This window comes from Podarcis cretensis (genome assembly GCF_951804945.1).
Source record: "Podarcis cretensis genome assembly, chromosome: 10".
NCBI lineage: Eukaryota > Metazoa > Chordata > Lepidosauria > Squamata > Lacertidae > Podarcis > Podarcis cretensis.
In genome coordinates this window covers 45,940,741-45,953,795 of record NC_137179.1, presented here as the reverse complement: position 1 = coordinate 45,953,795, position 13,055 = coordinate 45,940,741, and the positions used below count along the sequence as shown (strand labels likewise).

At 44.7% G+C, this 13,055-nt stretch overlaps 1 protein-coding gene across 1 annotated transcript in view; it reads left to right on the top strand.

Moving 5' to 3' along the window:
* The window catches only part of MYRFL (myelin regulatory factor like), a 34,443-nt gene that overhangs the window by 4,725 nt on the left and 16,663 nt on the right, over positions 1-13,055 (top strand). Inside the window, exons 5-11 of the mRNA XM_079994154.1 lie at positions 554-642; positions 1,852-2,002; positions 5,278-5,473; positions 5,860-5,936; positions 8,024-8,134; positions 9,664-9,754; positions 12,552-12,752. Of these exons, the coding sequence (XP_079850280.1) occupies positions 554-642; positions 1,852-2,002; positions 5,278-5,473; positions 5,860-5,936; positions 8,024-8,134; positions 9,664-9,754; positions 12,552-12,752 (916 nt within the window). The remainder of the gene's footprint in view (positions 1-553; positions 643-1,851; positions 2,003-5,277; positions 5,474-5,859; positions 5,937-8,023; positions 8,135-9,663; positions 9,755-12,551; positions 12,753-13,055) is intronic.

Below are 13,055 nucleotides of genomic sequence, written 5' to 3'. Positions count from 1 at the left end.
CAATCTCTCCACAAGGTGGCAGCATTTAAATGTTGAACAGCTCAGTCTTGTGCAAGTTTTACTCAGAAGTAAGTTACATTGTAAGGGACGTAGGTGGCATTGTGGGTTAAACCACAGAGCCTAGGGCTTGCCGATCAGAAGGTCGGCAGTTCGAATCCCCACGACGGGGTGAGCTCCCGTTGTTCGGTCTCTGCTCCTGCCAACGTAGCAGTTCGAAAGTATGTCAAAGTGCAAGTAGATAAATAGGTACCGCCCTGGCGGGAAGGTAAACGGTGTTTCCGTGCGCTGCTCTGGTTCGCCAGAAGCGGCTTAATCATGCTGGCCACATGACCCGGAATCTGTCTGCGGACAAACGCTGGGTCCCTTGGCCACTAAAGCGAGATGAGCACCGCAACTCCAGAGTTGTCTGCAACTGGACCTAACAGTTAGGGGTCCTTTACCTAAGTTACATTGTGTTCAGTAGAATTTAGGATTGCATTTGTCACATGATCTTTCTTTGAAATATTGCATTAATATTTTAATCAATCGGTATCAGCCTTCATGTTCCTTCTAGTCTTTCCTTGGTATCTAAAAAGAGAAAGCACTCTGAGATGTTGGAGGACCCTCTAGAATTTCAAAAATGGTCTGGCAATGTTGGACAAAGTAAGTGGAAATGTATATTTTGTGGGTAGGGGTGGGGATCATCCTTCAGCACAGCTATGTCCACCTCCATACACCTGAGACTTTAAAGTACCGTAATATAATAGTGGGTTTGGAAGATGGAAAGCATGAAACTAAAAACACCCAGCCTTGAGCCAAGATCTGTCTATCTACCTATCAAACTGATCACTGACATTCCTGAGGGGCCTGTATGAGAAGGCTTGGACTTAGTTATTTCCTTAATTTTATTTTTTTGTTTGCTGTGTTCTGTGGGCTGGAGATCAGTGCAACTCACATGTCCCATGTGTAATGCCAATGAATATACACATTTGCACCAGGTGGGGAGCTGTCATTGATCCAATGTGCCAATCAGCCCGCCCCCTGCCCCTGCACCTCTGTTGTTTGAACGAAAGATCTGGACCCCTTGGATGGTATTCAGTTCAGTAGTTCTGCTAGTGCAAGCACTTTTGACTGTGCAGCAGAACTTCCCCTCCTTCTCCTCTCACCACAAACCCTGTGCACTCCCTAAATCTGCTCTGGAGGGTTGGGAGAAAACCCAGGACATCTTTTAGGAGTGTGTGGGGAGCACAGAGGGAAAGGAACTTCAGTTGTACAGCCAAAAGTGCTTGTTCTTGCATAATTGTTTAGGAGGGGTGCTGCGCCCCATATGCAATTGCACACACAATGTATCATCTTCTTTGGCCCCAAGATTCTGCAATTCTAATCCTGTAAACTGCTATCCAAGCACAACTAGCAAAAGATGGTACAAGAGCGTCTCTATGGCTCAAGATGCCATCACCATCATTTATTGTTTATATGCCGCCCATCTGACTGGGTTGCCCCACCCACTCTGGGCGGCTCACAGCAAAATATTAAAAACACAATAAAATATGAACCATTAAAAACTTCCCTGAGCAGGGCTGCCTTCAGACGTCTTCTAAAAGTCAAATAGTTTATCGGTATGACATTTGAAGGGAGGGCATTCCACAGGGCAGGCGCCACTACCAAGAAGGCCCTCTACCTGGTTCCCTGTAGCTTCATGTCTCGTAGTGAGGGAACTGCCAGAAGGCCCTCAGAGCTGGACAATGGGCTGGACAATGTGGGTGGAGACGCTCCTTCGGGTATACAGGGCCAAGACATGCTTCTTCTAGCCTGACAGAATCCCAGAAACAACAATATGACAGCTCTGCTGATGGTCTGATCTCCTTCCAGTGACTCTAAAGGATTCTTCTCCTGACATACAAGAGTATGACAATGGTGTGCAGAACGTAGTGTCTGTTGAAAAATCCTATCCATCCCTTGCCTGGCAACCATATCGGATATCTCCCTGGAGCAGCCTGTTCAACCATAATTATGAAAAGCTGTAAGTGCTTATCACATTCCATCCTTTTTTCATTGTGATGCTCAGATTAGAAAGAAATAGACACCGCAGGCTTCTCTTGAGGAAATTTAAATGGGTTTGATGATGATGATGATAAATTTATTCATACCCCACCCATCCAGCTGGGCTTCCGCAGCCACTCTGGGTGGCTCCCAACAGATTAAAAACAGACTAAAACAATGATTGGGTTCTTAGGTTGTAGGCTGCCTTGTCCCAAGTCAGAACACAGTCCGCCTGGCTCATACGGCTTCTGCTGGCTGGCAGAAGCTCTCCTGGGTTTCAGACACTGGAGTTACCCCCAGCCCCACTTAAGAGATGTGAGAATTATACCTGGGACCTTGCAACACAGGAGACATTCTTGGGGAGTCCGCACAGCTGGGGAGGGAAGGATTAAGGGGAACTAATGGGTGCTGGGTGTCCATGCCAGACATGCAGATGACATGAGGAAGGCCAAGCAGGTGGCTCACCCAGTGCACACCCAGTTAAACTGTTCAGCTTGACTGTGTGTCCACTGGGTGAGCCACCTTCAAGATGGCATTTCTAATTTCTGTCCTCATGTCCGACATGGACACCCTGCGTCCGTTAGTTCCAGGCATTCTGCATGGAGGCTGCCTCTGAATATTGTTCGCTGGGGAGGAACAGATGAGGAAAGCTATTGCTGTCATGCTTTCTTGTGGACTTCCTTGAAGCATCTGCAGAAAGCAGGATGCTGGCCGAAACGAACCTCTGGTATGATCCAGCAATGCTGCTCTTCTTATTCTTTGAAAATAAGAGACATTTTCCACCTGAAACCGATTGGTGGCTTAAGCTGCATTTTTAGTATTGTGTAAATCAAGTAAATAAATAGGCACCGCTCTGGTGGGAAGATAAACGGCGTTTCCATGCGCTGCTCTGGTTCGCCAGAAGCGGCTTAGTCATGCTGGCCACATGACCCGGAAGCTGTACGCCGGCTCCCTCGGCCAATAACACGAGATGAGTGCTGCAACCCCAGAGTCGGTCACGACTGGACCTAATGGTCAGGGGCCCCTTTACCTTTACCTTAAACCTACCCTATAAGCACCCGGGGGTTTGCTGGGATCATAAAAACAAGGCACCATAGCATCTCTCTGATGTTCTTGCATCCTGTTGGAAATCAAGTGACTGCCAATGTACTTATGGTTACTGCTTAAAACTTAATATAGTCTTACTTTATGAATACATTATTTTACTTCTTGGATATGTGCAGTAGTTCAAAGTCTTTCATATCTATGGATACCTTATTTTATTTCTTGGAAATGCACAATTGTTAGAACCATTTCTTGCTTTATCATCTTTTTAGAAGTAGTTCCATAATATGAACAGGGATATGAGACTGGGCTGGGGTGGAGGTGTCCGCGATACAAAAGAGAAGTAGTGAATAACTTCTCAGTTTATATATTTTTTTGTTTCTTCATTGTCCAAAACTGGGCATATCTATTCTTTCAGCAGCAGGGTAATATTGGGACTACCAAATGTTTACTCTCCAATGTAGAAGAAACATTTAAAAATACAGATAAAGCCTGATTTTCAGGAATTTGTATCTTTGAAACTTGATATCCTCTTTATTACATGCTTTACAAATCCAGAAGTGAGTGGACATTATTTATGAGCCGGTTCTCTTCTCTGCCGTAGATTAAAATCTCATGAAGAAAGTGACAGGTCTCAAAAGGGACTATTTGCTCTTTCTTCACCATCCCGAGAGACCATAAAGTTGAAATAAATCTTTTGCAAAAGTCTATACATTCTAACCTCTAATGGCCAAGTGAAAGGAGGAATCCCAAAGAGCCACCTTTCATTTGCTGGGAGGAAAGTGGGTTTCCACAGTACCATGTGACAAGGGATCATTGTTCAGCCTTCCTTTAATGAACAAAGTGACTCTATATAATGGAGACTTTGAGTCTTGGGCTGTAGCTTTCAAGTGATGTATTACAGAGATGCAGACAGAGAGGCACAATTGTCCTAGATAGCTAATTCACTGCTTCTTTCTAGACGGCCTTTGAGACCTTTGCCCCATACACGATAGCAGAAAAGAAGGGTCTCACATTTGGTAGAAACCCATGTTTAAACAGCACATGATAGCAGCCATCCTCATAGTGACTTTGCATAGTGACCACCTCCCAATCCACATTGCACAGTATATTTATTAGGACCAAAACAAAATGTCACAAAATAAGATGTAGGTTTAATGCTCTTCAGAATTCTTCTTCAGGCTGGGATATGACACACAGTCGTGGACTGGGATGGAGGTTGGGGAGGGAAACAAATAAGCAAATGAGGGACAAAAATGGGCTTGATGCTGTTGCTGTCTCAAGATGGGAGATTGTAGACTTGGTTAGATTTGTCCCTGCTAGAGCCTGCTGCAAGTCTCAGGTTATGCCTATGATTTTAGGATAAAGAAGCAATTTGGAAACACCGGGGCATCAGTTTTCCAGATTTGTTGCTAGCATTAAGTGAAACAGACATGAGGAAGTAGAAAGAAACATACTTATATTAACTAAACTGGAGATCAGTTGAAGTGGGTGTTAATCTTCGTGAGACTACAAATGTAGGAAATTTTTTATTGCCCAGAAAAAATCTACTGGATAATACTGCAGGAGGTTGAAACAATCTTCCATGTATTTTTTTACTGTCATTTACATCAGGGGGTTTGATGGCACACAAAATATCCTCAATCTTAAAGAGTATACTTAAAGAGTATCTTCCTTGAGGGTGCTACTACATTTATTAATGAGCAGCTGCAAAACATCAGCATGTCTCTTAGACCTGATGTGGCTGTTAGTTCTTAGCTAGGCATTTTTTAAAATAAATGGTTTTTTGCTGAGGTTGTGATTTTGCATTTCATATTTGTATTTTGACTTATTGGTTGGTTGACCGTCATAAATATCTGACTGGATATTTTAAAATGAGGGTTACATGAGAAAAATGAGTAGCCTTTTCGCTCACTGTGTCAGAGAGGCATTGTGAGCAACAGTGCTCCCTTCTGTTTCCTGTCAGCCCTGGAAGGAGCCAATCACTCTCTTAAAAAGGAAGGTCCTTGAGGTGTTTAGGTATCTCTACCTATTTCCTGCACAGCATTAAAAGCCAATTTAAGAATCCATTATTACTTCAAAGATCCCCCTCCAAAAAGACATGAATAATTTGTTCCTGGCATATCCACATCTATGATATTGTCTGAGCGATGTAACTTGCTGAAATATTATTCCACTTACAGATTCCTCTTGTGTGTGTTTTCTTTCCAGCCCAGATGTAGGATATTACATTGTTACAAACAAAGGATTTAATTTTTCAACAGCAGATAGCGCTTTTGTTTGTCAGAAGAAAAACCATTTCCAGATCACAGTCTACATTCGAGTGGTTGGACACCCAAAATTCGTCAAAACGCATTTGGGGCTGAAGCCGGTAGAAACGTTTTACTTGAAAACTTTTGGTATTAAGGCAAGTGTTCTTCTTTCTTTCTTTCTTTCTTTCTTTCTTTCTTTCTCATTTTCATTATTAATTTATTTCAGATACTTCTATGCTACCTTTTAGGGCAGGTACGGGGAAGCAAATACAGCCCTCCAAACCCTTGGGACTATTCCCAGGCCCTCCCCCACCACTTGCCCTGCTTCACACCTTCCTTGAATGCTTTTGTGTGGCTGGAATATGCCCTTGAACTCTGATCCTCCCTCTTTCTTGCCTGAATGGAGGTCAGGTATTTTCCCAGATAAGCTTAATGTACAGAAACCTTCTGGTATGTTAAAAAAAAAAAAGAGAGAGAGAGAGAGAGAGAGAGAGAGAGAGAGAGAGTCTTAAACCTCATTTGCTTGTTATTCCATATTTAGATGGAAGCTCCCAATCAAGTAATCATCATTGAGCAATCTCAACCTGATCGAAGCAAAAAACCTTTCTACCCTGTTCAGTAAGTAAAAACAAACATACAAAACACCAAACCCCACACATTATTATTATTAGTATTATTAGTAGTTCCCCGCCCATCTGACTGGGTTGCCCCAGCCACTCTTAGAGGCTTCCAGCAAATATAAAGGCATAATAAAACACTGTACTTAACAAGGAAATATATGTATCCATTCAGTTATTTATTGGACATATCCCACTCTATTCAGAAATATCACAGTGGCTCCTTTCGATTTCCAGTCTAGGCACCTATCTATTCTAGGCCACCACCCAGCCAGCCACCCCTGCCTAAAAAGAGCAGGTAAAGCAGAAAACTGCTCAGACCCATGCTTTCTAGGCATGGCACAAGGGCATGTGTGGACATCCTAACTATTCATTTGCTAAAGCCACTAAACTGTTTAAGCTGTGCACTCCTGAGTCAGAAAAGGTAAAGGTAAAAGACCCCTGGATAGTTTAGTTCAGTCAAAGGCAACTTTGGGGTTGTGGAGCTCATCTTGCTTTCAGACCGAGGGAGCAGGCGTTTGTCCACAGACACCTTTCTGGGTTATGTGGTGCAACGGAACACCATGATGGAAACCAGAGTGCACGGAAACACCGTTTACCTTCCCGCTGCAGCGGTACCTATTATCTCCTTGCACTAAGAGCTCACCCTGTTTTGTGGATTCGAACCGCCGACCTTCCGATCAGCAAGCCCAAGAGGCACAGTGGTTTAAACCACAGCACCACCCATGTACACCCATGTAGGATCTAAATATCCTTAAATTTAGCGTCTTCAGGTGCTGCCTGTCTGTATTTGTCAATAATCCGTGGATCGTGGCAGTACTACCTTTAGGATTAGGAAGTGTGAGTATCAATGAGCTCCATCCTTTCACTTTTCCATAGAACAACTTTCCTTAGGACAACTTCCTCCCTGTGGGTAGGCTGAGATCCTGCATGCTTCGCCTAGAGACCAAATTAGATGTGACATCATTCACTACAATTAGTAACTGCATAAGTGACTTTTTAAAAAGTGAATTGTATGGGTGTTCCTCAGGCCCAATCTGGGTTGGGACTTCAGTGGGCATTGAAGACCCCCTTCTACCATTGCAATCTGCCAGGGTCCAAACTGGGCCCACCAGACCCACTGTTTACTTTAGCAAGACATTCATGGAATTGCTAATCTTGGGAATGCTATCATGTTTAGTTGGGCTCTTTTGCAGTTGATGCTTGTTGAGCAGCTCCAGTCCTGTTTCCATGCCTACATCATTGTTTTACTGATGACAAGGCCAAAGACATATCTTTTTCCTAGGAGGTGTTATGTATTCAGTGGTCTGTGTTTGCCTGAGCTTGAGTCTGGACTAAGGATTCTGAGCTCCTGTGTTCTGATTCAATACATGATGTCCAATCACACAGAACATTTCAGGATTTGGGCCTCTGCCATTGGCCCTTGAACTCTGAGTCGTGATTCGCAACTTGGAAGTTTAGACAGCCAATCATGTTGGGAGTGGGAGTGGCCCAGGCTTTTAGGAATGTATATAAGCAGTTGCTTTGCCCCTGTTTCCCAATTATGTAGTTAAATAAAGGTTCTTGTTGTTATCACTGCGTCTTGCATCATGGGAACCCACCTACACTTCAGGAGTATTTGAGGTGAGGGATATATCATTTGGGAGATGGAAAGCACCAGGGAAGGAATCCAAAACTGTTGAGACCTGAGAGCATCTGGCTGTAAGAAGATTCAGCAGAGCGTTAGCCAAAAATGAGTCTTCACAAGTTGTCTTGCCAATTATCTGTCAATAACCTGGTGATACCCCGCAATATACATCTTTTCACAAATGTAAATAGATGAATACTTGAGAGACGCAATGGAAATTGGGGTGTGGGAAGTGGGGAGCAAAGTCACCTATTATCACTGCCACCTCAAATTAGGGGTTGCTCTCTTTGAAGTGCATGTGTGTTACAAGTGATAAAAGAAAATTCTGTGCACTACATAGATGGCGAATGCTCACCTCTGTTAAGGACTGAGAGTTTAACTTATTATGCACCTTGTGGAAAATTTGCTGTGAATTAACAGTTAAACTGAAATTTGTGCGCTTTCCCCCTTTTGTGCTATAGAGTTGATCTGCCAGGAGACCAGGTGACCAAAGTAACCTTGGCACGATTGCACTTTAGTGAAACAACAGCCAATAATATGAGGAAGAAAGGAAAACCTAACCCTGACCAAAGGTATTGCATTTGGCAGCAAGCATTTCACACATTTCACCATGTGATTATGTTTTAAGGCTCATTACTCTTCAGCTCCTCTGTTATCTTACTTCTTTTTCTGGTCCACGAAAATCTCTCATATAGATTTGTGTGTGTGTACACACACACACACACACACACACACACACACACACCTCATGGCTTATTAAAATCTATGGGAAAAGTGTGACGTAATTTGCAAGCACCACTGAACCCAGTGAAACTTACTTCTCAGAAGTCCCATTCAATGCAGAAGGGTTTATACCCAGGTAAACCTTTGCACATGTTCAGAACAGTGATTATCTATTGTGTAATTAATGTATATGGCATGTGCAGCCTTACAGCACAATCCTAAACATGTCTACTTAAAGCAAATTCCATTGAAATAATGGGCCTTACTCTGAGGTAAGTGGGTTTAGGATTGCAACCTTAGTGTATGTATTGTTATAAGTTTGTGGGGTGCCTGGTGTCTCCTTCTAATTCTGGACCCCACTTCTAATTCTGGGGTGCCTGAATTTAGCATGTTAAAATATAAATCATGTTAAAACATGAGCCAGGCTGGCTTCCCGATGAAGTCATTGCCTGGAGAGATGAACCATTAAAAGAGCACAAGGAAGGCCATTAGCAGAGACTCTCTGGCCCTGGTGGCAAATGGTGAAAGCCCCTCTCTGAGGTGAGAGATAATTAACAGAGACAAAAGGCCAGAGTTTCAGGAAGGTGGGGGGCAGAATGCAGTGGAAAAAGAGGTAAGCAAACAGGAAAAGTGTCAGTTTTGCAAGCTGGACAGGGGAAGAGCACGAGGTAGGCTATCTATTTCATGCTGCAGAGAAGGTCAGACACAATGTTTGGGGGTCTGTTGGAATCCAAGGCTACAGCAGTAGAAGGACAAGACCATGTTGGGATCTGAATGCTCTCACTATCTAGGCTCAGGTTGTTGTTGTTGTTGTTGTTTAGTCATTTAGTCGTGTCCGACTCTTCGTGACCCCTTGCCAGGCACTCCTGCCTTCCACTGCCTGGGTTGTACATATGTGTAAATAAACCATATATCATAAAGACATCGCAATCTCTGTTGTGCCTCATTGTCCAAACACAGACCCTGGTAAGGACACAAGACCCTGGTATCTCACACCGCTCAGAGATTGGGGTGGTGTGTCACAGTATGTTTACTCAAAAGTAAACCCCAGCTTCAGGTGTGGGATCCCCTGGGGGCTGGGCAGAGAGAGAGAGAGACTTTGTCAGGCAAGCTCCTAAGCATGTCTACTCAGAAGCCATTGACTCAATAGCATTGACTTTCAGATAAGTGGGTTTCAGCTTACTCAAAGGGAAATCCCAACTTTGGGTGTGGTTTGGACAGCATTAGCATCCTTGTAATGTAAGTCTTGGACAGAGTACAGGAAGCTTCTCTGTTTTTAAGGCGCACACCCCTTTGTTTCCGGAGTTCTTGGCCATGTCTGTGATTTTTTTAATGCTTGAAATGATTTTCTAATTAAAAAAAACAACATTCTATTCAGGTACTTCATGTTAGTTGCTGGGTTGTACGCCGTCAGTCAAGACCAGCCTTATTTGGTGGCTGCTCATGTTTCGGAAAGGATCATTGTCAGGGTAGGTCCAGTGCCGGATACTGTCCTGTGTTTTGTTACTGCTCTTCACCTCAGCTGTGCAGTATTATTATTGAGATTTATGGGGTGGCTTTGCTGCTGCAGTAATGGTTTCGCACTCTTTGCCCCACCTCTTCCTCCCTTCCCCCATCTTTGTGCTTGCAGTGGGAAGCGTGTTTTATTCCTGTGAAAGTTGGGATGCTAAAAAGTCCTTGCAATTACAAGGGGCTGCCAAGTGGATCCAGCCCTTGGAACTGGAATGGTCTCATAGCCTGGGCTAACTCACATGATGTTTGTGACAATAAAAGCGGGATAACCCGTGTTTACTATTTCGATCACCACGAAAGCGTGGGTTGCAAATGTTCATTCAAAAGTTGGCATTTTAAAAAAGTATTTATAAAAAATATATATATCGCTGCATTCTAGAAATACATCACATCGGTTTGCAACTACCGTATTTTTCGCCCTATAGGACGCACTTTTTCCCCTCCAAAAATGAAGGGGAAATGTGTGTGCATCCTATGGGGCGAATGCAGGCTTTCGCTGAATCCTGGAGAGCGAGAGGCGTCGGTGTGCACCGACATCTCTCGCTCTCCAGGCTCCAGGAAGCTATCCGCAAGCCTTGCACGCCCGGGGGGAGTTCCCCCAGGCGCGCAAGGCTTGCGGGCGGCAGCCGGGAGCACGGGGCGCCCTTTGGGGGATGCCCCGTGCTTCGTGCAGGTGTCGGCAAGCCTTGCGCACCTGGGGGCGCGTGGGGCGCCCTGAAACAGAGCGCCCCTCGCGCCAAGCAGACATCGGCCAGCCCCACAAGCTCGGGGGACAGCGGGGAGGCGCGGCACTGCCATCCCACTGTTCCCCGACCTGGATTTTGGGGGGGGGGGAATAAAGGAAAAAATTTTTTCCTTTATTTCCCCCCCAAAAAAGTAGGTGCGTCCTATGGGACGGAGCGTCCTATGGGATGAAAAATACGGTATATAAAACCATGCAGTAAAATCATTTTTTAAAAATTAAAAACAAACTAAAAGCAAAATAATTAAAAACAAACATTCAAAAATTCCACGACTGCCATGTAAACAAAAGCCCTTTTCAGGCCTTCTTGGTTTGCATCCAAGGAGAGGCACAAGACCACATATCTCAGCCTGACCCCTTTACCAACCCACCACAACCTTCCTGCGTTGATTGGGATGGACTGAGAGGGAATTCTAACTGCACACAGCGGATCTTGGTTCCACCCCCCATCTCCAGACTATGCCACTCAATGTGGGAAGGTCAGGGTGGAGGGAGCTGGGGTGTCATGCAGAGTCCTGCCACCCCAGATACAAATTAAGAATGCCTGAAGAGGACTAAAATCTTAATAAGATCTCGTGCATCTGAAATCTCTGCTTAACTTGGTATGTGCAGCAAAGGCCCGTAAGAGAGAAGCTCTGCTCCGCTTTTCCTGCAATACTAGGAAGACTCAGCCATCTACTCACCGAGTTGTGGTTAACAGGCATATCAGATCATGCTCTAATTGTGAGGTGCTTGGCTCCACATACTCACAGATGGCAGAGAACGGTTAAAAAGAAAGAAAGCTTCCCCCGGTGCTGTTTTGCTTGGATACAAATGGGAATCCTTGAATTCCATACTGACTGTCTGATCTTTTTAAAAATAAACGCTAATAAATTACTAAAATCTCAGCTTCATCGTATTTTGAACACCTGCCCTAATTTTGCATTCTCATCCCACTTCCCTGAATGGTAAGATGTTCCAGCGAAATGTTAGTGTTTACAGCACAATCCTAGGCATGTCTACTCAGAATTACGTCTGGCTGAGTTGAGTGAAATTTATTGCCAGGTGACAGAGCAATCCTAACAACAGCAAGCGGGCATAATTTAGGCAAGTGTAATTTATGCTCTTACCCTTGTTCCAAGCTTCCTTCAGGACCCTCTGGCAAGGGGCTATTGCTGGATGAAACAGCATGGAGGGTGGGCCTGAGTTTTGAGGACATGACTGAGCTGAACAGGGTTTGGAATAGGTGCAAGTCTCTTCTCATACCTTCCGGTACACCAAAGACAAAAACCAGGACGCCATCTTCTGGGATGCCATCTTTTTCTTGTGGAAGGATGGCGGCCATTTTGGACGCTATGACCTTGTGCAATTTCACACCGCGATTATCCCCTCTGAAAGTGCTTTTTTGGGCATGGCGCCCTGAAAGGATGTTCTCTTTCTATACCAGTATAGTAAAACATGCGTTTGGGGGAGCTGCACAATATTGTGGCCCAGTAAAGCTGCTTTTTAAAGGGGAAAATTGCCTGAGATCATGGCACCCAAAATGGCCACCATCCTCTTCAGAGGAAAAAAGGGGATGTCCCAGGTTTTTGGGGACACTTGCCCTGTCCTGCTCAGGCCATGCCCCAGAACACCCCTTTGGGGGATTTATGCCATTGCAGATTCTTTTCTTGTTATTTAGCCAGATTTGTCTAATATCAGTTGTGCACTTTTGAAAGTCACTTTGCTTTAGTAGATGCTCCCAATCCCACCCTCCATCCTGCCCCCCCCTTCCCTCTCTGATAAGATTCAGTGAGGTGATTTTGGACCAGATGTTAGCTTCAGGCCTTCCCTTCCTTGCCCCCTGTTGCATCTTTAAAGTATTTCAACACACACCTTTTGGGTGAGGTTTTTACTCAGCTGTTAATTTTGCTGCGTCACAAAGAAGCATGAGGGTGCATTCCTCTGGAAGGATTTTGCATGGTACTAATTCCCCCCACCCCTTAGAAAACGAGTTCTGTGTTTGTACGCTACTGACCTGAAAATGTTTTCAGGCCTCTAACCCTGGACAGTTTGAGAATGACAGCGATACGCTCTGGCAGCGAGGACATGTTCCTGAAACCGCCGTTTGCCACGGTCGAGTGGGAATTAACACAGACGCACCAGATGAAGCCCTGGTTGTCTGTGGAAACATGAAAGTTATGGGAGCAGTCATGCATCCATCTGACAGGCGAGCCAAACAGAATATCCAGGAGGTGAGCGAGACAGGGAAGTAATTTCCCAACACAGCAGCACGTGTTCGCATGGAGACGGCGACTGAGAGGCAGGCATTGCATTGCGAAGTAACCAGATGTTTCATAGCTTTTGCTCATCACTTAAAAAACTAGCAGTGTGCCAGAAGGGATGGGGAGGAAGGAAAAAATAAGAAGGTGCCTTGTATGGCATAAAAGTATTTTGTCCATCTAGGTCAGTATTGCCAACTCAGGCTGGCAGCAGTTATATGGGGAAGGGGTTCCCCCCATCATTTCCATCAAGTGGGAACTGAGGAACATAAGAAA